At 54.1% G+C, this 21,514-nt stretch overlaps 1 protein-coding gene across 4 annotated transcripts; it reads right to left on the minus strand.

Annotated features, from left to right (window-relative positions):
- Positions 1–2,368: 2,368 nt before the first annotated feature.
- Positions 2,369–21,297, minus strand: DEF8 (differentially expressed in FDCP 8 homolog). Of its 4 annotated transcripts, none has more exons than XM_058674106.1 (12): positions 21,244–21,297; positions 12,613–12,745; positions 12,035–12,132; positions 10,124–10,273; positions 8,981–9,122; positions 7,814–7,978; positions 7,298–7,425; positions 6,894–7,007; positions 6,133–6,213; positions 5,433–5,573; positions 5,206–5,315; positions 2,369–2,681 (listed from the first exon to the last, which is right to left on the minus strand). In XM_058674106.1, the coding sequence occupies exons 2-12, from the start codon at positions 12,734–12,736 to the stop codon at positions 2,579–2,581; spliced, it is 1,356 nt and encodes a 451-aa protein (XP_058530089.1). In that variant the 5' UTR covers positions 12,737–12,745; positions 21,244–21,297; the 3' UTR covers positions 2,369–2,578. The 4 variants fall into 4 exon arrangements, with proteins under 4 accessions (XP_058530089.1, XP_058530091.1, XP_058530088.1 ...); XM_058674108.1 differs by lacking the exon at positions 21,244–21,297 and adding an exon at positions 20,871–20,968; XM_058674105.1 differs by lacking the exon at positions 21,244–21,297 and adding an exon at positions 13,072–13,205 and having other exon boundaries at positions 5,433–5,567.
- Positions 21,298–21,514: the final 217 nt, after the last annotated feature.

The following is a 21,514-nucleotide window of genomic DNA, read 5'->3' on the forward strand; positions in this document are numbered from 1 at the left end:
AGGCAGTTCAGAAGTGAACCAGTGGGCAGGAGCAGCCTCTACTCTCTGCCATTGCGATGCAGTAGGTTGAGCCACTGCCTGTGATAACTGCATCTTACTCGGCAGCTGTTCCACTCCTGATCCAGCATCCTGCTAATGTGCATAGGAAGTCACAAATGAGCCCAAGTCCTTGGGCCCCTACACCCATGTGAAAGATCAGGTTAGAGTTCCTGGCCTCTGGTCCTGGCTTCAGCCTTTTTTCAGAACTTTTGGCAGTTCTGGCCACACAGAGTGATCTACTGAATCATCTGCCTTTCAAGTAACTAAAGTTTCGAAAACAGTAAGACCCATTCAAGAGCAGTGGGAATGGCCCTGGGCTAAAGCGAGGGTCCTCTCTGTGGGCTGGCCTGACAAGCTTAAAGCTGCTGCCAGGAGCTGCACAGAACCTTTGCTCACTCAGCTGCAATTAACGAGCCCTTCAGCCCTTCCCACAGAGGGTTCCAGAGACAGACGACCGCCCTTTGCTCAGCTTTCTTGCATTGCAGGTGCGGTGCACAGTGCCCCAGGAAGTGTGTGTGTCTTCTCATGGGAGTTAAGACTGAAACATGCTGTCCCAGCTCTCAGCCTTGCTCCCACAAAAATGCCACGTCCCTCCCTTGCTCTCAGGAAGGCTTCCTGGATGAGCAAGCAGTGTGCTTTTCTTCTGAATTGACTCTAAGCTTTGTCCCAGACTCACCACACACAGTGCAGTCTAGAAGATACCTATTTAATGAGATAATGACCATGGCACTGTCCCAGCTTTCAAGCCAGCCTGCTGCAAGCTGTGGGACCACACTTGACTGTGCTTGGGCCAGGTGATGCAATTCCTTGCTAGGTCCTTCACACCCTGCTGTGGACTCTCAGAAGGGCAATGCTCATGATTCACTTGAGACTCTAATCCAGAAGGGGCAGACAGAGACGAGGTGCTGGTGCAGGTGGCATGGGGAAGGGTAATAAAATGTAAGTCCTAGTCCTCTGTCCAATAAATGCCAACATATCTTCTGTAACAGGAACAATGTGATGTTGATTACAGAGGAGACATCCACATGATGGGGCTGTGTTACGGAGGTGGGAAATGTGCAGGTTTGGGGGTATAAGAAAAGGGCATCTGGCCCTAAACCCCTTCTTAGACCACAGAAAGGGTAAGTCCGCCCTGACTCAGCCTCACAACAGTCTCTTAACAGGACTTCACCAGACTTGCTCTCACTGTTCTCCCGAGACAGGTGCCGCCTGCCACCTCCATTTTCCAGAGGCCTGGCCTGAACAGCCACTTGAAGGCGGAGGAGCAAGAGGAAGGTGATAGTGTTTCATCCGTACCCTGAATGAGTAAAACTGACTGCTCTTACCAGCTCTCCTCTTGAGTTCCCAGGTCAAAGGTCATGGATACCCTGCCCTTTGCCCACTACCCAGGCGTAAACCATGTGCATCAACAGCCAAGCAGTCCAGGGCAGAGAGGGAAAGGACAGACACAGCAACCCCTGATTTCTAGAGGTGGGAGATGACCAGTCCCAGGGTGGCCCCACCAGCTGCCCAGGGCCCTTTGTCATAGGGGGCAGATCACCCATACCTCAGACTCCAGGCTTCCTGCCAGGGAGACCCTTAAGCAAACATCCACAGCTCCTGACCTCAGATGACTAGCTCCTGGCTAGTCATCTCTGACAGTAGGTCTAGGAACTGACTGGACACCACAGGAACCTATGCCATACTCATGGGTTTCAGCCCAGGATGGCAAAAGGATGGAGCTCCTCTGAGACTTGATATCACAAATTGCCACTCAGGCCTGCCATAACCGACCAACCCTTGGGCCTAACCTCAAACCTCTTCACAGCAGGCCATCTGCTACACACTGAAGCATGGGACACCCTCCTTGGCTGGGCCCCCAACCACCAGCTTGGAGCACCAGGATAAGGTGGGCTGGGCCGTGGCAGGAACACAGCAGGTGCACACAGCAGGGTAAAGTGCCACAGCCCTTTCCTTCCCTGTGGCACAGAAAGGAATGACAGTCTGGGCAGGTCCCTGGGGAATGACCCTGAACAGCCTGAGTCAGTGACACCCAGGAGCCCCCAGAGGGGTTGGTAGATCCCAATCCACTCAGCAAACATGAAACAGGTTCAAGGCTGTCAGGTACAGCAAGCATACTCTGCTATCAGTGGCTGCTCTCTCAACTGCCCTGTGGGTCACAGCCCAGCTGTTATGGTAGCCAGAACAAATGCAGGGGCATCTCTTGGGCTCAGAAGCGTTGGTCCCATGAGAATAGGAGCTCTATGCCATGGGGGACATGAGAAACCTTTCCCCATAACCCACGGAGGCCAGCAGGGACCACATAGCGACCCTTCCCAGCCTCACAGCCAAGTGCAGCTGCCAGAGTCCCAGCAAGCACACGAGGGTTGGTGGTCCTTGCGAGCGCTGCTCACCCACCTCTGGTACAGCAAGGGTGAGGAGGTCCAAGGGCTACAGCCCAGGGGTCGCCACAGCAGAATGCACACCTTGACTTTGCAAGGCCGAACAAGGTGGGTGCTATGCAGGCAGGTGGAGGTGCCTGGTGCTGTCCCCCAGCGCACTAAACATCCTCCTCTGGGCCAGGATCCTGGAAGAGCGACTGCTTCCGTAGGCTGAGCCGGGCACACTTGGGACACGTGGTCGAGTTGTCATAGTAGCAGTCCCTGGGGGTAGGAAGACAGGCTGGGGCTCTGTGCATGCAAAGTCTAATACTGAGAGGCTGGCACTGCAATGTTGTGCGTTAAGCCACCCTCTGCAAGGCTGGCATCCCACATGGGTACCAGGTCAAGTTCCCGATTGCTCCACTTCCAATCCAGCTCCCTGTTAATGCAATTGGGAAAGCAGAGATAGTCCAAGTGGCTTGGGTCCCTGCACCCAAATAGGAGACCTGGGCGGAGCTCCAGGCTCCTGGCTTCAGCTTTGGGAAATGAACCAGTACATGAAAGAGATCTCTCTTTCTCTCTCTCCTCTCTTACCTCCTCTGTAATTCTACCTTTCAAACAAATAAATAAATGCTAGAAAAAAAAAAAAAGAAAGAAAAATTTGGGCCCGGCACAATAGCATAGTGGTTAAAGTCCTCGCCTTGAACGCACCAGGATCCCATATGGGCGCCAGTTCTAATCCTGGTGGCCCCTCTTCCCATCCAGCTCCCTGCCTGTGGTCTGGGAATGCAGTCGAGGACGGTCCAAAGCTTTGGGATCCTGTACCCATGTGGGAGACCCGGAAGAAGCTCCTGGCTCCTGGCTTCGGACTGCTTCAGGTCCAGCCGTTGCGGCAGCTTGGGGAGTAAACCATTGGACACAAGATCTTCCTCTCCGTTTCTCCTCCTCTCTGTATATCTGCCTTTCCAATAAAAATAAATAAATCTTTAAAAAAAAAAAAGAAAAATTTTTGTGGGGCCATTGAAATGGCATAGCAAGCTAATCCTCTGCCTGCGGCATCAGCATCCCATATGGGTGCCAGCCCATATCCTGGCTCCACTTCCAATCCAGCTTCAGGTGTATAGACTGGGAAAGCACAGGAGGGTGGCCCAAGCCCTTGGGACGCTCCACTCCAGCCTTCAAAACCATTTGGGGAGTGAACCAGTAGATAGAAGATCTCCCTGTTTCTCCTTCTCTCTCTGTAAAATTTGCATTTCAAATAAAAAAATGTTTTAAAAAAATATACCACTAGGTTGGGAGGCTGGATCTTCCTCTTTGCCCAGATACAGGAAGAAGAAAAAGAAAATATGGAAATAATGGTCTCACTCACTTTTCCCTAATCCTCGACCCTCCCACCCTAATTAACTATGTAAACAGTATCAAAAATAAAATTTTAAAAAATCTATGCCAGGTCTGGCGTGGCCTAGCGGCTAAAGTCCTCGCCTTGCAAATGCTGGGATCCCATGTGGGCGTTGGTTCTAATCCCGGCAGCTCCACTTCCCATCCAATTCCCTGCTTGTGGCCTGGGAAAGCAGTTGAGGACGCTCCAAAGCTTTGGCACCCTGCACCCGAATGGGGGACCCAGAAGAAGCTCCAGGCTCCTGGCTTCAAATTGGTTCAACTAAGGCCATTGTGGCCACTTGGAGAATGAATCAGCAGACAGAAGGTCTCCCTCTCTGTCCCTCCTCCTCTCTGTAAATCTGACTTTGCAATAAAAATAAAATAAATCTTTAAATAAAAGTTTATCCCACTGAATCTTCACAAGCTCTCATTCAACAGAAGTATTCCCACAGGGCAAATGTAGGGATCACACCCTGGTGTGCTGTGAGGCCTGTGTATGCAGAACGTGGGATGGTCTTCATCCTGCCCATGACTACAGTGCAGGCTCTGGGACCCTCGCCTCCAAGGCTCTGTGCTCTGAGTTATTTAACTGTCACTGCCTGCTTTCCACACTCCTGTGCACAGCAGGAAACTCCTCACCCCAGTCCACGTCAGCCCTCAGTATGAGGGCAGGGTTTGACCACTCCCACCAGCCAAGGCACTGCAGCCTAGCTCACATCTTTGAGATGTGTCAGTCGGGGGTGACCACTGCAGCACCTCTGTGACACCCAAGCATTGCAAAGCTAGAGTCTTGGCAGTTGCTGCATGGTGAGGAAATGCCAGGTCAAAATTTGTGCACAAAAGTGGTGCTGGTACGTCCCATCGGACTCCAGGTTTGGGAAGGTGTGCAGCGCTCAGCAGGTAAGTATCAGGCTCATTGAAGAAAGAAACTTTAACATTTTTCTTGTACTTTATGTGGACCTTTTTTCTAAGCAGCCACTAAATCTTGAGGAGATAAACACATGTGACATTGTTTGAATATAAGAACTCAGTAAGACTCCCCTTTCCAATAAAAATTAAAAAAAGAACTCAGTAAGACAGTGCTAGGTATTTCTTTTGGCCTAGGGACACTTGAAACAATTACCAAGACCTCAGGCATCACAGTTGTGGGAATGTCCAACTTGTACTAGCCCTGCAAGAGTGACTTGGAGAAACTAAGCAGTTTGGATGCTAGCCAGGCTGGGCCTTTAGGAGCCAGTGCACCCAGCCACACAGGTGCTCATTCCTACTGGAACTTTTAATTCAGGGTCAGCAGAGACCTGACTGTCCTTCTGTGCTAGGGAAAGGCAGGCAGGCTCCCATAAAGTCAGCCACAGCTGAGGCAGAGGCAAGCCCCCACCCTCCCGTCCAGAGGTCAGCACTCAGAGCAGGGCCCGACCAGACGCACCTGTGGAACACGGCCGAGCAGTCGGTGCACACGGATGTGTGGCTATCGAATGGGAACAGCACGTCACCCTCTCTGCACAGCTCACACACGAAGCCCTTGGCCTGGCACCGCTGGTGGGGAGTGAGGGGGAGGGGCAAGTGAATGCCAGTGCCAACAAGGTCTCTGAGGTCGGGATGAGGGCTGTTTCTCACACTGCTCCCAACCATCAGGTGGGAGGGAAGACCCACCTCGCAGTCCAGCTTGATGTGCTTGGCAAACAGCGTGTGGATCTCAGTGAGCGAGCAGCCCAGGCGGCCCATGTGCACGTCCAGGAGGTCCTGGACGGAGTACATCTCGTCGTTCTCCACAAAATGCTGCCGATCCTGGAGCTGCCAAGTTGCAGCAGCTGTGACCCCAGTATGGGTGACGCCCCCTTGTCTGCCTCCCCTATGCCACTACCCCTTCGGGGCCTAGAACGCTCAGCAGCAAGCTGGGCCCCGACAACAGGATCCAAGAACCTGAGACAGCTGTGCTCCCAGAGTGCTCCATGCTGCTCCTGGTGCTCCAGGCTCCCCCACTTCCTCCTGGTCCTGGCCCCCTGCTGAGATCCCACCCACCCTGTTTCTTCCTTGCTTTCTCTCAACCACAGCACCCACAAACCACCACTACTTTTTCTTGTCTCCCCTGTATGATGGGCACTCTGGGAGGGGAATCCAGGACAGAAGCTGTAACACCTAAGAAGGCTCACCCCATTCAAATTCAGGTGAAGTCCCAGGGACAACTCTCCTGCTAAGTGGCCTGAACTGATCCAATTAGGAAACGCTTATGGAGCTAGAAGAGCACCTGTTTTCCTATTGGCTGGTTGGTTTTGGGGATCCTAGGCTAAAAGCAACCCTGGGGCTGAGGTGTCCTCCGCCTCACCCCAGGCTGTCCTGCTGGCGACCTGACCTGCAGCAGCAGTCGAGCCTCCATGGCCTCCCTGCAGGTGATGAAGTAAGGCTTCATGAGCAGGATGTCCTGGCGCAGCTTCTGCAGAGAAGGCAGGGTGGGGAGGCCTCAGCCGGGGCGCACGGGAGCCTCCCAGTTCAGCCATCACCTCCCCCTCCACCACACAGGGTCACAGCGGTGGTGAAGATGCCTGGAGACGCCCGAGGGTGGCCCCAGCTCTGAATCCTCTGGCCAAACAGGTTCAGGTCAGGGCTGTGCAGGACTTAGGAGTTCATTAGTCACTGCTTGCAGAATCTTCTCAATTCCAGCCCAGCCCAGCCCCATAGCACAGCAAGCCACCTGCCTGGGCCAGCCTGGGGCATCACTGGATCTGCTGAGTCAGAATTGTTGTCAAAGCCAGATCCCTCATCAATGCTTGCAGCCTCAGCAATTGACTTGCTCTGCTCAGTCATCCACTTCCCAGGCCAGGCCTGAGCCTCTGGCATTTCCTGCCTGGATTGGACACCTGAGCCCCACCTCCTGCACTGCTAGCTAAGAGAGCGACCACCAGCCACAAAGCGCCGCTGGGCACCAGCAGCCATCTGCATGACGCCTAAAACCATCTTGGATGTGCAGGGTTATGTAACATGTCCTATTCAAATGAACTTAGGTTTCTTAAACTTCCTAAATGTGGTACAGACGATTTACAATTGCCCCTGCCATGGACTGTGGTCCCTGACTGGGCAGCAGCCTCACCTTCCACTGGGAGGCCCCAGCCTTACCCGGATCTCCACCAGCTCTTCCACATAATTGAACAGCAAAGGGTTGATCTCTCGGAGCCTGAGCACTGGCCGGGACACCATGAGCGTCAGGTAACGCATGCTGCAGCGAGACACCTGCACAGCACAGCACAGCACAGCCAAATGACTGCCTGCTCCACCCCCTCAGGTCATGCCTATCTGTACCCTCAGCCAGGGACACCCTCAGCTGCACCCCTTCCCAATACTCCCCTTGCCATCTGCCCACTGGCACCCCCTCCCAATATCCCCATACCACCTGTGCACTAACACTACCTTCCAATACTCCTCACGACACCTGCATACTGATACACCCTCCCAATACTCCCCTACTATCTGCTAACGTACACCCCCTGGGTACAAGGACTCCTGTCCTCCAAAACCAGTACCTTGCGGGGCTCAAAGTCCCAGTTGTGGACAACACGTGCGGGGATGACAGCCAGGTCGTTCCAGTGGCAGTGGCTGCAGAAGTACTGGCCAGTGTAGTCACACTGCCGTGCCTCGCTAGGCACACCCCCTGCAGGGAGGCACAGAGATCAGCACCCTGCCCTCAGTCTTCCCCCTGCAGCCCTGAGGCTTCAGCCAGTCATGTTAGGGGACTCCTATGGGAACAGCACACATCTGGTCACTGGGTGCTCTTCCCAGGACTCGTCTACATGGGCCTCCTTTAGGAAATGGCCACACGCAAGCTGAGCTCAGGTCCCAACCCTGAAGACCCTGGGTAAGCCATGCAACAGCTGGAACCCCGGTGTGCTCATAAGATGACACTGCCAGTGACAGCCCTTGTCACTACCCAAGGGCCAAGGCAGGGAAAGCCCCTCCCACAGGTCTCAGCTGAGCTGCCTGCTTGCACAGCCTCTCGTCCACCCACATGCCCCACTGGTCCTACACCCAGCTCCACTCACGCAGGGAAATGGGCGCCCGGCACTCGGCACAGCGGTAGTCCTGGCTGTCCAGCCCGGTCTCAGGGCAGATGCTCAGCTCATACTCAGCTTGGTGGCTGACTTTGGAACTCACGCAGGGCTTGGATATGAGGTTCAAGCACTTGCTGTGACAGCGGTAGTAACACCCTGAGTGGGAGCACAACCACACACAGCTCAGAGTTGGAGAGGGAGGGAGGGAGGTGCAGCGGCTTAGCCGCACCCCCCAATGCTAAAGTGTCATTCACTTCTACGTGCTCTGCCTCCAGCTCCCCTTCCTGCTGACGGGCCCTGGAAGGCAGCAGAAGCCTGTGCACCCACAGGAGAGGCCAGGAGAGGCCAAGAGAGCTTGTGGCTCCTGGCTGGGGCTGGCATTTGGCGAGTCAGTAGATGGAAAATTACACTCTCTCTGCATTCCAAGTAAATACACCTTCAAAATGGAGAAGGTGGGGTAGCATCCTGCGACCCATACAGACCTCCAGATGGAGCCCTGACACTCACGACCTTCCACTGATACCAACAAGTCTTAGAACCTCAGAGACCATTATGTCCCTACTCCTGGCCCCTGAATTCCACATCTACACACCTGGGGGCCACCGTGCTGCACACATGGAGTCCCATCCCATCACTGACTTCACATCTTGGGTCACGGCCCCTCTCCTCAGCTACCCCTCACCCCCACAGCCCCACTCTGATCACAGTTACACCACCCTCCCCCTCCACCCAGCAGCCTGAGTGAGCCCAGTAAAACCCAAGCACGTCCAGCGGCTAGCTGTGACCCTGTGGCACCTACAGAAAATCTCACTCCACCTTCCCTCCTCTCAGTCTCAATCCTCCCTGATCCTCTTCCAAGACACCAGACATGTCCTCTTCAAAATCCCTTACCCCCAGGGAGCCTCGGGCATGCTCCTCCCTGGACGTATCTGGCTATCAAGTATCCGTGTAGATGTCATCTGGTGTCTCTTCAGTTGTACCTACTCCTTACCCAACACAACACACATGAGTCCCAGTTTTTCTTCATTGCACCTTGGCTGGCACACACTGGCTTGATTTCTCATCCACCACAGGCTAATGGGCCTTTCTGAAATGCTGGAGCTTATGTCTGCACTGTCCGCAGAACCAGCTGGACGATGCAGGCAGAGCCCTGCTCACCTGTGCAGGTGTACCAGGTCTGAAGGAGCCCCCAGATGATGGTGTTGCACTTGTCACAGGTTTGCTTGACACCCTTGCTCTTCTCCTTGTAGAAGCGGTGCTGGAGGAGAACACGGATGTTGGGCTCATCCTCATTGGGATCCTAACAAGAGGGTCAGACAGAATGCCAGGTGAACTGGGCTGTGGCTCCTTTCCCACCACACCAGCCACTAGGCTGATTTCCCACAAGCAGCATCTGCAACAAGGACTGTGAGTGTTAGCCCAGTGCCTTCTACCCCTTTGGCAATAAAACAATTCCTTGGGCCTGGCTCAATTAGGCAGCACCACTTTCCCAGAATCCCTTGCAGCGATCTGGGGCTACAGGTGTGTGAATAAGGATGGCATAACATCACTGTCCTTCCTTTCTTTCTGAAGACTCCATCTTGAGTTGCCCCAACAGCTGACAGGCCAACAAGGTGACCTGAGATCTCCAGCACCATCTGCTGCCCCATGCACCCTGAAGCACCTATGAGAGAGCCATGTCTGCACAGCCACATCTACTCCCTAATGAATATTCCACCTTCTAAATTCCCAAGGCACTCTAAGTGAACAGTGGACACGGTGGCAGACAAGCCAATGGGCTGCATGGACACTTGTAGCTTTGGACCCTTCGGGTTGTGGCCTTCTTTAGCTATCACCTGTAGACCATCCCTTCTCCAGGGTCAAGTGGGTCAAGGTAGGACTCTCCCGACCTACTTGCTTCAGCAGGGAGCATGTGCCCGGAGCTGGCCAGTCAGTCACTACAGTGGGGTTGGGCTAGGCCAAAGATTGATCTGCACATGAACAAAGGGAAGCATTCGTGCAAAGCATGGCCAAAAAGAGGCTGGAGCTGCCATTGAAGTTCAGATGCCAGTGTAAGGTTCTAATGCTGCAGGGGCCTTGCAGTAAACAAGAGGAGGCTTTCTTCCCTCCATGTAGGGTTTCTGTCGCTTACACCCAGGAGGCTCCAGACTAACAGAGAAATAACTTGCACCACTCACCCTGCCTTTCTGGGCACCTTTTCATAACAGCCCCTCAGACCTGGAGGGGAAACCACCCCCACACACACCTGGGGGGCCATCCCTGGCTCTAGGCCCCCTCCATGGTGAGGCAGGCAGTACCCACCTTCAGCTCCTGGAGCTTCAGCCGGAGGTGGATGAGCCTCACCACAGCATCCTTCTGCTTCTCCGACTGTTCGGGCAGCTCCAGAATCACTTGCTTGCATTCCTCAATCGCCTGCCTCAGCTGCTGGATGTCAGAAGCTGAGAATGTGCCCTAGCCAGGGTCGGGGAGGGGCAGTTGTCAGGTTCTGTGTGGGAGGCTCGGCCTCAACCCTCACCCTCCACCCCAATGAGGATATGGAAGCACAGGAGAGTCCAAGAAATTGCTCAAAGCCTCTTGGATTTAGGATCCACCCCAGGCCACCACACTCAGCTGAACCTGTCCACCCAGATGCCTCTGAAGACTAAATCAGGATGCCTTTCAAAAGACAACTTTTGGGCCCAGCACAATAGCCTAGTGGCTAAAATCCTTGCCTTGCATGGACCAGGATCCCATATGGTCACCAGTTCACGTCCTGCTTGTGGCCCGGTAAAGCAGTCAAAGACAGCTCAAAGCCTTGGGACCCTGCACCCACATGGGAGATCTGGAAGAGGCTCCTGGCTCCTGGCTTCAGATTGGCTAAGTTCCAGCCATTGAGGACACTTAGGGAGTGAACCAGCAGATGGAAGACCTTTCTCTCTGTTTCTCTTCCTCTCTGTATATCTGATTTTCCAATAAAAATTTTAAACCTTTTAAAAAAATGACAACTTTTAGGTCCAGTACAGTAGTCTAGTGGCTAAATCCTCATCTTGCATCTGTCAAGACCTCATATGGGCACTGGTGCATATCAAGGCTGCTCCACTTCCCACCCAGCTCCCTGCCTGTGGCCTGGACAAGCAGTGGAAGACGGGTCAAAGCCTTGGAACCCTGCACCCACGTGAGAGACCCAGAGGAAGCTCTTGGCTCTGGATCAGCTCAGCTCCAGCTGTTGTAGCCACTTGGTGAGTGAACCAGCAGTCACAAAATTTCTCTGTCTCTCCTTCTCTGTAAATCCTCAGGTCTGGCACTGTGGCATAGCAGGTAAAGCAGCCACAAACGAGTTAAGTCCGAGCTATTCTACGTCTGACCCAGTTCTCTGCTAATGTCCTGGGGAAGCAGTGGAAGACGGCCAAGCACTTAGGCCCCTGCACCCACATAGGAGACCCAGATAAAGTTCCCAGCTCCTGGCTTTGCCCTGGTCCAGCCCCTGCTCTTGTGGCCAGCTGACGGAAGAGCTGTCTCCCCCACCTCTATCAGTAAATCTGTCTTTCAAATAAAGAAATCTTAAGGGGAAAAAGGGAAATTTAATTGCCTTTTTGGCTATGCCATTTCCTTATTCTAAAGACTTCCCCTTTACAGAAAAGCTGGGGAAATTATGTTTACTTTCATGAAAAAGAGGAAGTGCCCAACAGTGTAAGTTTCAAGCCCGGGCGGGAGCATGGGAAGAAAGTTGCTTGGATGGGGCCCCACCCCCAGACTCAGGAGTGTTGGCTGATCTCTCAACACACTGTCCTGGCATCCCAGGCCCCAGCCAACCAAGCTCCCAGACTTAGAAATACCCTGTTGCTACTGAGGCAAGCAAGACAGGCTCAGGTCTCACAAGACATGCATGAGCATGGGCAAGCAAACGCCTCCTCCATAGGCTGGGGTCTGAGAGTGCCCCTGCCCACCTCCTTGGCACTTTTAGCCTATGGCTAAAAGGAAGTCTCCAAAACTGTGACCACAATACAAACACACCACAGGACATGCATGTGCATGGGCAAGGCTTGAAGGCTAATGACCATCATGAGCAACATGTCCAGCCCTACTCCAAGATGACTCCAGCTACCCTCAGTGAGGCTTTGAGTGTGGGAATCAGTATTATGGGACAGTAGGCCTGCAGCCAAGCCCTGAAGACTGCTCTGCCAACAGTAAGAGGCTCCCCCATCTCTGCCTCTCCCAGACTCCAAACCTTACCATGGGCCGGGAGAAGTGGTCTTCAGAAAGCCCAAGATCCATCACGCGCTCAGTGCATCGGAACTCCGGCTCCTCAGAAGGCAGCTCAGGCAGGGCCTCTGGGGAGAAAGGGGACAGGTGTGCAGGACAGCAAAGACATAAGGTCAACCCCACCTGACCTGCCCACGTCCCACAGGCAGCAGGCACTGCAGAGAGCTGCTCCTGTGTGCTGGCAGGAAACAGCCAGTGTGTCCCAGGCTCCCATGCACCAAGGCCCCTGCGAGCCTACTATGACATTGAAATCCTCCACAGGGACCTCAGCCACCTCTGCCTGCACTCCTTGTGCCACAGCCCCTTGCAGCAGCTTCCCAAACCTCAGAGCAGAGGGGCCTGAGTACTGCCCTGCTAACCATGGCTCGGGTCACAGCACCTGTCCTGTGCTGGCCACCCACAGGCAGTGGAGATATGTGAGAACAGACCCCCACCCTCAGAAGCCTTCACTCCAGGGCAGGACACAGCAGGCAGCCACAGAGCAGAGCAACAACCACTCAGTCACCAGCAGGCTCAGACAGGAGGGTGACCCCTTCCCTGGCACTCACCTTCAGAAGCAACCTCCAAGCCTTCCTCATGAGGCCCCTGCTCATGCTGCCGTGGTCCAGCCTGCTTGTTGAAAGGGTTGAGGTGGGCCTGCCGGAACCGGGCCAGCTTCGCATCATATTCCATAGCATCCCTCTGTTGGGGCAAGCAGGGGTGAGGTTCAGCTCCCAGGTTTGTGTGGACTATCCCTTCTCTGAGGGGTGGGAGGAGGAGACAGCATTCACCCCTGCCCAACCCCCACTGGTGGTAGCCCCTGGGGCTGAGTTCACAGCACTGGTTCCTGTCCCACACGCAGCATGGGCATATGACCCAACCAAGGTGCCCAATCACACCATCTAGGACCACACCTTCCGCACTCCTCAGATCCCGTGGGGCTGCAGTCACAGGGCTGACCAAGCGGCTCCTTCTTTTTGCTTCAGGCACTTCTCTCACTCCCACCCAGCAAGAGGCCACACATTTACTACAGAGCTGGCTCTCATGAGTCACAATTCCTGGTACTGGGTTCCTCTTTCTTGGCCCTTGGTTCAAAATGCTCCTTTAGCCCTGATTCCAGCCACCACGTACACACAGTGAGCTGTCCCCGGGCCTGCCTAAGCCCCAGAGGCTGCTCCCTTTATATTGAGTACACTGAAGGGGTAAGTTTGGAGAACAGGGCGGGCCTGGGCCCCACCCGCTGCCATCACTGCATGGTGGATGGGATTGGGGAGGGGACAACCTTGGGGTCTGGGGGTTAAAACTTCCAGCAGCCTTTTGGCTGCTGGTGGGCGCCAGGCTGGGTCAGTCCTCATGCTCTGCTCGGAGCCCTGAAGGGGGAAGTCTGGAGAACAGGGCGGGCCTGGGACCCACTCGCCATCATCAATGCATGGTGGATGGGATTGGGGAGGGGCTAGGGTAATGAGACTTGGTAGGTTAGAGGAGAGGGACCAGATGATCTTTATGGATAAGACTGATATACCGGGCCCGGCGGCGTGGCCTAGCGGCTAAGTCCTCGCCTTGAACGCGCTGGGATCCCATATGGGCGCCGGTTCTAATCCCGGCAGCTCCACTTCCCATCCAGCTCCCTGCTTGTGGCCTGGGAAAGCAGTTGAGGACGCCCCAATGCATTGGGACCCTGCACCCCCGTGGGAGACCCGGAAGAGGTTTCAGGTTCCCGGCATCGGATCGGCGCGCATCGGCCCGTTGCAGCTCACTTGGGGAGTGAATCATCGGACGGAAGATCTTCCTCTCTGTCTCTCCTCTGTATATATCTGGCTGTAATAAAATGAATAAATCTTTAAAAAAAAAAAAAAAAGACTGATATACCAACCTCCTTTGAATCCTGTGTAGAGCTTGTAATCACTGAACAATGCTGACCACCGAACACCAGTCCATGCAAAAGCTAAGGATCATATCCTATTACCTGACATGACGATGGATCAGGAGACAGGTCACATTAGGCACGGCCATTACATTAACTAGCACATGAGAATCACATCCGGGGGTAGATTCTGTGGGGGATGTGTGGGCCAAACCCTGTGGAAATACTAGCCCCACTGGTTAGCTCAAGCGTTGGGGTGGTGACGGACTAAGCTAGATGTGAACAAGGAGCCTGCCATCACTTACTGGCAAAGGAACCGACAATAGTCTGGACTGGTCAAGGCAGCAGCACCCGAATGTGCATCCTGAATAGGGTGTGAGGTGGGCCAGGCCGCAACGTTCACCAGCTCATACAAGGCCAAATGGAAGGTCAGACTATGCCGGACACATGCCTAAAACTGGCATGTATGAGAACTGGGTCTGTTAGTGGGTCAAGTGGAGGAACTTGAGAAACTCCTCTGGCAGGTCATAGCTTCTGCTGGTGAACACATGGTCCAGACCTGGGGGTTGGACAAGCTGGGCAAAGTAGCTCCAATGGCAGGCTAATGTGTGTGTTAGTAACAGAACAAGGTGGACCGGGCAGGACTGAGCAAACCTCAGCTCACAAGCAAAATTAGAAATCAGGATGGAGCACAGGTCCTGTCGAGCTAGGCTCTTGCACCTACTGGTCTGCGTGAGCCAGGGACACTAAGCCACAGCATCTAAGGCAGGGGCCAGGACAGGTGAGTGGCTATGCCAAGCTGAGTCAGAGCAAATACTGGCATGCACGCAATCTATGGCTGGGAACAGGGCCGGCTGGGGAGCTAAGGGGACTGGAATGGGGGCTGCATTCTGTTCAGGATACGGTTGTAGTTTCCCTTGGCACAAGTGTGGACTGGGACTGGACGCACCGAGCCAGGCAAGACTCCAACACCATCTGATGCTCTGGAGAGCCAGGGTAGATGTGGGACGGACTAGGCTAGGTCTCAGCCCCTACTGAGCCACGTGTGAGCTGTATGTGGGTATGGACGAGCTGTGGCTGGGCTGAACCATCCAATAGTAAGAACCAGATTGGGTTAAAGGCCAGTCAGGAAAGGCCACTGTTCCTACTATGACAGGAGGTGAACTGAGTAGGGTTGGCTTATGCACCCACTGGTATGCGTGAAATTTGGTATTGGGAAAGGTTCTGATGGAGGAGCCTGGGCAATTTCTCTGGCAGGACACAGTCCCTGCAAGTAAGTGCAAGAAGCATGATAAGAAACAGCCCAGAACAGGTCATGGAAAGTTTCCCACTGGCATACATTTAGCCTGGGTCGGGGGCAGACCAGGCTGAACCAGTTCACAACATCCCCTGGCAAATCCGAGCACCAGAACAGAGTGTGGGTCAAGCCAGGTTCAGTAGCGACAAAAAACAGTACACACGGGCTCGGCAGCGTGGCCTAGTGGCTAACGTCCTCGCCTTGATCCCATATGGCCGCTGGTTCTAATCCCGGCAGCTCCACTTCTTCTCTGTCTCTCCTCCTCTCAGTATATCTGACTTTGTAATAAAAATAAAATAAATTTTTAAAAAAAAAAAACAGTGCACATTACGGAATGCCAAGGTGAGGTGACCTGTACCGGATGTGGCCGCAGCACCCAAACAGTACACCTGAGAACCAGGCAGGGAGGGGGCGGAGCCGGTAGGGGGAATGTGGCGGGGGCTCCCCTGCTGGACAGCTACTCCCACTGGAGAGTATGAGCTGGGATGTGGGCAGACCAGACTAGGCAGGGCTACAACACCTGTGGGCCTCATGTGCGTTAGACCAGGGAAAAGCCAGGCTGGGCTGATTGTTCCTACTGGTGCAAGCATAAATTAGAGCGGGTAAGGGTTGGTTGGGCTTAGCCGCAGCATCAGCTGGCAGAAGCTGGCACTGGGAGCTAATTCTGTCAAGCTAAAATGCAGAATCACCTGGAGAGTGCACAATCTGGGAGTGGGAGTGGCCTAGAAGGGAAATAGTGGGCTCCTCCCTCTTGGGTTACTACTCCCACAGGAGGGCACGAAAACCAGGACAGGGGCAGGGGTGGCTCGACAAAAGGGCACCCAACAGCATGTATGTGGGCTGGATAGTAAAGCTGGTTTGGTTGAACTAGGCTTCAATGCCTATTGACATGTACGAGAGCTGAATGGGATGTGGGACAGACTAGACTAGTCTGCTGTACATACTGGTAAGCAAGGGAAACAGGGCAGGGCCTGGTGGGGGTTATTGTGGGTCTCTCTGAGTAGGCTGCAGCTCCCACTGGTTTATGTGAGGGCCAAGTGTGTGCTGGGCAGAATTGGGCTGGACTGCAACAACCATTGGTTCCAGTGGAAGACAGGGCTGGAAACAGAACCGACCCAGCAATTGCAACCACCAGCTGATTGGGGTGATGGACTGTACCGGACCCTATACTTGCAAGTACACACAATAACCTGGTCTGGGTTCACCTCAGACAAAGCTTCTTTAGGAATCCACCCAATCAAACTGCCGGACTCAGAATCCTAACCATGAAAAGACAGAGGACAGAACATATCAACCAACTACCCCAGCCATATGTTGGCAGTGAAAAACAAGGCAAACAGAGACTCTAAGATGGACTATGTCAATCAGAGGATTCTTCAGTGACCTCATCATGCTTGGAATGGCAAGACTAGCAGTAATTCATAACTGTTGAACTATCAAAGCCACTTGAGCAAGACCCTTGGAGCATGCCCCACATCAGGGATCTGGGATGTGTAGAGCTTCTCCCTTTACCTTCCCCTTTACCCCAGATATAGGGAAAAATGTGGAAATAATAGTCTTACCCATTTTCCTGTAGCCCTTGAACGTTTGTGCCCTAATTAACTATGTAAAGACTGTCAAAAAATTTTAAAAATGAAAAAAAAAAATGCTTCTTTCCCACAAGCGTATCCCAAAAACAAAGAGGAGGGATCACTGGAGGGCTCAGTATTGGGTGCTCTGTAGCTCTACAATCCCCGTGCCCCAGGAGTTGAGTTCCTAGAAGATGACATGCTTATGGAAAAGCCTGCGTCGGCTCCAGATCAAGGTCAGCCGAGGGCTGTGTGTTGTAATCTCAGGCAACAGGAAGGAACCTTGCTCCTGAGAGTCAAGAGTCAAGACCCCATGCCTGCCCTCTGCCCCTTTGAGGCTCCCAGGCTGCAGGTCATGGCAGGGAGTGTGACAAGCCTGTTTCCACCCACTTCTTCCCCAAGCTCCAGTCCAGCCTCTCTGCCTACATGCCTTCACCCAGAAATGGGTCAATGGAAGGGCAAATTAGTGTACAGACACTGAGCACAAAATAAGCCCTCAGGGAAAACATCCAACCTAGCAATGAAGAGGCCTACATCCCATATCATGGTGTCTCCAGCTCCCAAGTCCAGCTTCTTGCCAGTGCAGACCCCAGGAGGCAGCAACGATGGCCCAAGTACTTACTTGGGTCCCTGCCCTCCAGATAGAAGGCCTGAAATGAGTTCCCAGTTCTGGCTTCGGCCTGGCCCAGTCCTCGCCACTGCAGGCATCTGTGGAATGAACCACCAAATAACAACACTCTCTCTCTCTTCCTCTGTGCCTCTCCAAAAAATGTTGTAAAATATGCCGTTAAATTCTCAGCGGCACTTGTTTGCTACAGGAAACCAGGCGTGTTTTTGGCTGTACAGAAAGTGCACAGTGTTCGTTATGCCTTCTCTGCGCCCATTGTGGCACAAAACATCACGAGGAAAAGGAACAACCCAGTCTGTCCTGCACCTTTCCCCCAGGACAGCCAGCCCAGCAGGCCCACACAGTCAGGGCAGTGTGCAAGCTGAGGCTTGCAGCAGTCAGCCTCCCGCAGCGGAGTAAGTGGCACCGCCTACCTCAGGCCCGGGCCAGGAACCTCCCTGGCAGGACTCAGCACCTGCTGACCGGCTGACAAATGGCAAGACGGCTCAGAGGACACAGTCCCTCCTCTTTCACTTCTTACCTGACGTCACTGGGTAGGTAGATCCCAGAGGACGGTGGGTGCCCAGCTGTTCTCCAGAGATTCTAGGGAAGACTAGGGAGATGCCCACCCAGTACCCCTTCACCCAGGTGGGTGTGTCATGTGACTTCCCAGCTTGCCCTATAGCCAGGTGTGGTATCTTGACTATATTCTGACCAATGGACAAGAGCAGAAAGCTCATGAAGGCTTCTGGGACACAGAGGTAAGAAATGAGGCAGAGGCAGATCCCAGATGATCTGAGAGCCTTGAATGAAGAGGACTGTAGGTGACTCACAGAGCAGTTTCTATTCCAGTGACACAGGAAGAAACTTGCATTCACACAACTGTTCCTGCAAAGGAGGTTTTGGTCCCAGATCCTGCCAGGTCACCCCAACAAACTAGGGGCCAGAGTCTAGTCTGAATTCCAACAGTGTGACCTTCTGGATACACCAACGTAGTTCTCTGTTTTCAATTTCTGACGTTTCAAACAGAGATTTAAAATAGCAACATACAAGGCCATTGCAAAGATTCAGAAACCAATTAATACAAAGTTCCAAGAGCACTCAGTAGCACACAGCAACAACTTAACTATGGTTGTCCTTACTCTTTTGTTGTTGTTGTTAAGATTTATTTATTTTGGGGTCCGGTGGCGTGGCCTAGTGGCTAAAGTCCTTGCCTTGAACGCCCTGGGATCCCATATGGGCACCGGTTCTAATCCCGGCAGCTCCACTTCCCATCCAGCTCCCTGCTTGTGGCCTGGGAAAGCAGTCGAGGATGGTCCAAAGTTTTGGGACCCTGCACCCACGTGGGAGACCCGGAGGAGGTTCCTGGTTCCCGGCTTTGGATAGGCACAGGATAGGCACAGAACCAGCCGTTGCGGTCACTTGGGGAGTGAATCATCGGATGAAAGGTCTTCCACTCTGTCTCCCCTCCTCTCTGACTTTATTGGAAAGGCAGATATACAGAGAGGAGGAAAGACAGAGAGGAAGATCTTCCGTCCGATGCTTCACTTCCCAAGCGGTGCAATGGCTGCAGCTAAGCAAATCTGAAACCAGGAGCCTCTTCCAGGTCTCCCACGAGGGTGCAGGGTCCCAAAGCATTGGGCCGTCCTTAGCTGCTTTCCCAGGCCACAAGCAGGGAGCTGGATGGGAAGCAGGGGTGCTGGGATTAGAACCAGCACCCATATAGGATCCCAGCACATTGAAAGAGAGGAGTTACACCACTACACTATCACGCCGGGCCCTGGTTGCCCTTCCTCTTAAGAACCAAATAGCCAGGAGCAGAACGGCAGCCTGTAACACCAGCATCCCACACTTGCACTGCCTTGAATCCCAGCTATTCCACTTTCAGTCCAGCTGCCTGCTAAATGACCTGGAAAAGTAGCCGAGGATGACCCCTGACCCAGAAGGAACTCCTGGCTCAGCCCTGGCTGCTGCAGCCATCCACGCACTGAAACAGTAGACCGAAGACCTCTCTTTCCTCTCCCTGTGTAACTCTTTCAAGCAAATAAACAGAAAGAGAGAAAGAAAGAAAAGAACCCAATAGCCCAATTTAAATTCTGGATCTCCCAATGAGTGCCATGGGACCCTAATTCCTTACCTATGTAAGACACCTACATCCCGAGGTGGATGCTAGGTTTGTGCACACATGTATGCCAGTGAGGCCAAAACCCAAGGGTTCCTGCTGAGCAAACTGCCCTGACATCGCAACCAGCCAAACGAACGGGAAGAGGAGTTGCCCATCAGGACAGCGGATGTCACTCACACAGAAGACCTGGACTGAAGTCCCAGTTCCAGGCGTTTTTTGTTTTGTTTTGTATTAATTTCATTTATTTGAAATGCAGAGAGAAGAAAAGCTAAGGAGAGAATCTTTCATCTGCTAGTTCAACATTTGGGGTTGGACCAAGTGAAGCCAGGAGCTTCCCGCAGTCTCCCACATGGGTGCATGGAGACACGCTGAGCACAAGACAAGGCTCCGGGGAAGACCGCTGACCTAGAAGTGAAGAGGCCTACATCCCACACCATGTCCTCATGGGATGCCAGCATTGCAAGCACGAGAGACACAGCACCATCCCCCAGTACCAAACTTCACACGGGCCCAGCCCCAGCTGTTAGCAGCATTTAGACAGTGATTCAGCCAGAAGAGCTTATCTCTTTCCCTGCTGTTCAGAAGAAAATACAGAAATACCAGATGCTCTAAAAAATGATTGAGGGGCTGGCACAATAGCCTAGTGGCTAAAGTCCTCACCTTGCACATGCCAGAATCCCATTTGGGAACCGGTTCATGTCCTGGGGGCCCTGCTTCCCATTCTGCTCCCTGCTTGTGGCCTGGGAAAGCAGTGACAGAGCCCAAAGCCTTGGGACCCTGCACCCAGGTGGGAGACCTGGAAGAAGCTCCTGGCTCCTAATTAGCTCAGCTCTGGCCATTGTGGCACTTGTGGAGTGAACCAGCAGATGGAAGATCTTTCTCTATCTCTCCTCTCTGTAAATACGCCTTTCAAATCAAAACAAATAAATCTTTTAAAATAAGACACTAAGCACGTGGCCACAGGAACTAAACATATACATGGGACACATCCCTGGGGAAACTGCTCTTCATTCACAGTGGCCTTGGCACAAGTCTGACCTCAGCTGGTCCCTCTCCTGTGAGGAGCAGAACTCCACGTTCTTGTCTGCTGAGGGTTAATAGCAAGCCCTACCCCAAGTCCTAGAACCCACACTCAGCACAGGCAGTAGGCAAACAGCACACTCTTGCGCCCTTGCCCTGGGGGAAGAGGACTCACCTCAGAACCCCCAGGTCCTGGACACCGCTTGGAGTGCTCATGTCCGCTCTGCTCACAGCTGCATGGAGGCTACCTAGGGTCACGGGCGCACAGGCCGTCCCTGCCACCCCTGGAGGCCCCGGACGCCCCTCCCCCGATCCACAATGCCGACCCCAGACCCCACAAACCCACCCATTTCACAGACGAGGAAGTCGGGGCTCTGGACAGCCACAAGGACCTTGGGCATCGCCTCTCCCTCCCCGGAGCAGCGACCACTGTGGGTGGAGTGGGGGGCGTGAAGCGCACCGGCGCGGGCGAGCACTCAGGTCCCCGTCCTGCCCGGCGGCTGCAGGGGAGGCTCCCGATCCCCCGGCCGGGCTGCGGCAGACGCCCCGGTGCCGGTGCCGGTCCCCCGGCCGGGCTGCGGCAGACGCCCCGGTGCCGGTGCCGGTGCCGGTCCCCGGCCGGGCTGCGGCAGACGCCCCGGTGCCGGTGCCGGTCCCCCGGCCGGGCTGCAGCAGACGCCCCGGTCCCCCGGCCTGCCCCAGCCCCCCACGCCGCTCACCTGACCGCCGCCGCCCTCGCTGCACGGTGACCGGCGCAGCCGCACTCACTGCCCTGTGCGGGGCCGGGTCGCGCGCTGCTGCCCCCTGCGGCCGGGAGGCTCGCGACACCCGCGGCCGCGCCCCTGGCCTCGCTGGACTGGCAAGGGGCAGGGTGGGGAGAGGGAACATGGGGTTCCCGCTCACCTCAAACTGCAACACGTAAAGCAAAGATGGAATCGGATTACTTTTTAAAGATGTGTTTATTTATCTGAAATGCAGATTTATAGAGGG

This window comes from Ochotona princeps, chromosome 16 (assembly GCF_030435755.1).
Source record: "Ochotona princeps isolate mOchPri1 chromosome 16, mOchPri1.hap1, whole genome shotgun sequence".
In the NCBI taxonomy this organism is placed as follows: Eukaryota; Metazoa; Chordata; class Mammalia; order Lagomorpha; family Ochotonidae; genus Ochotona; species Ochotona princeps.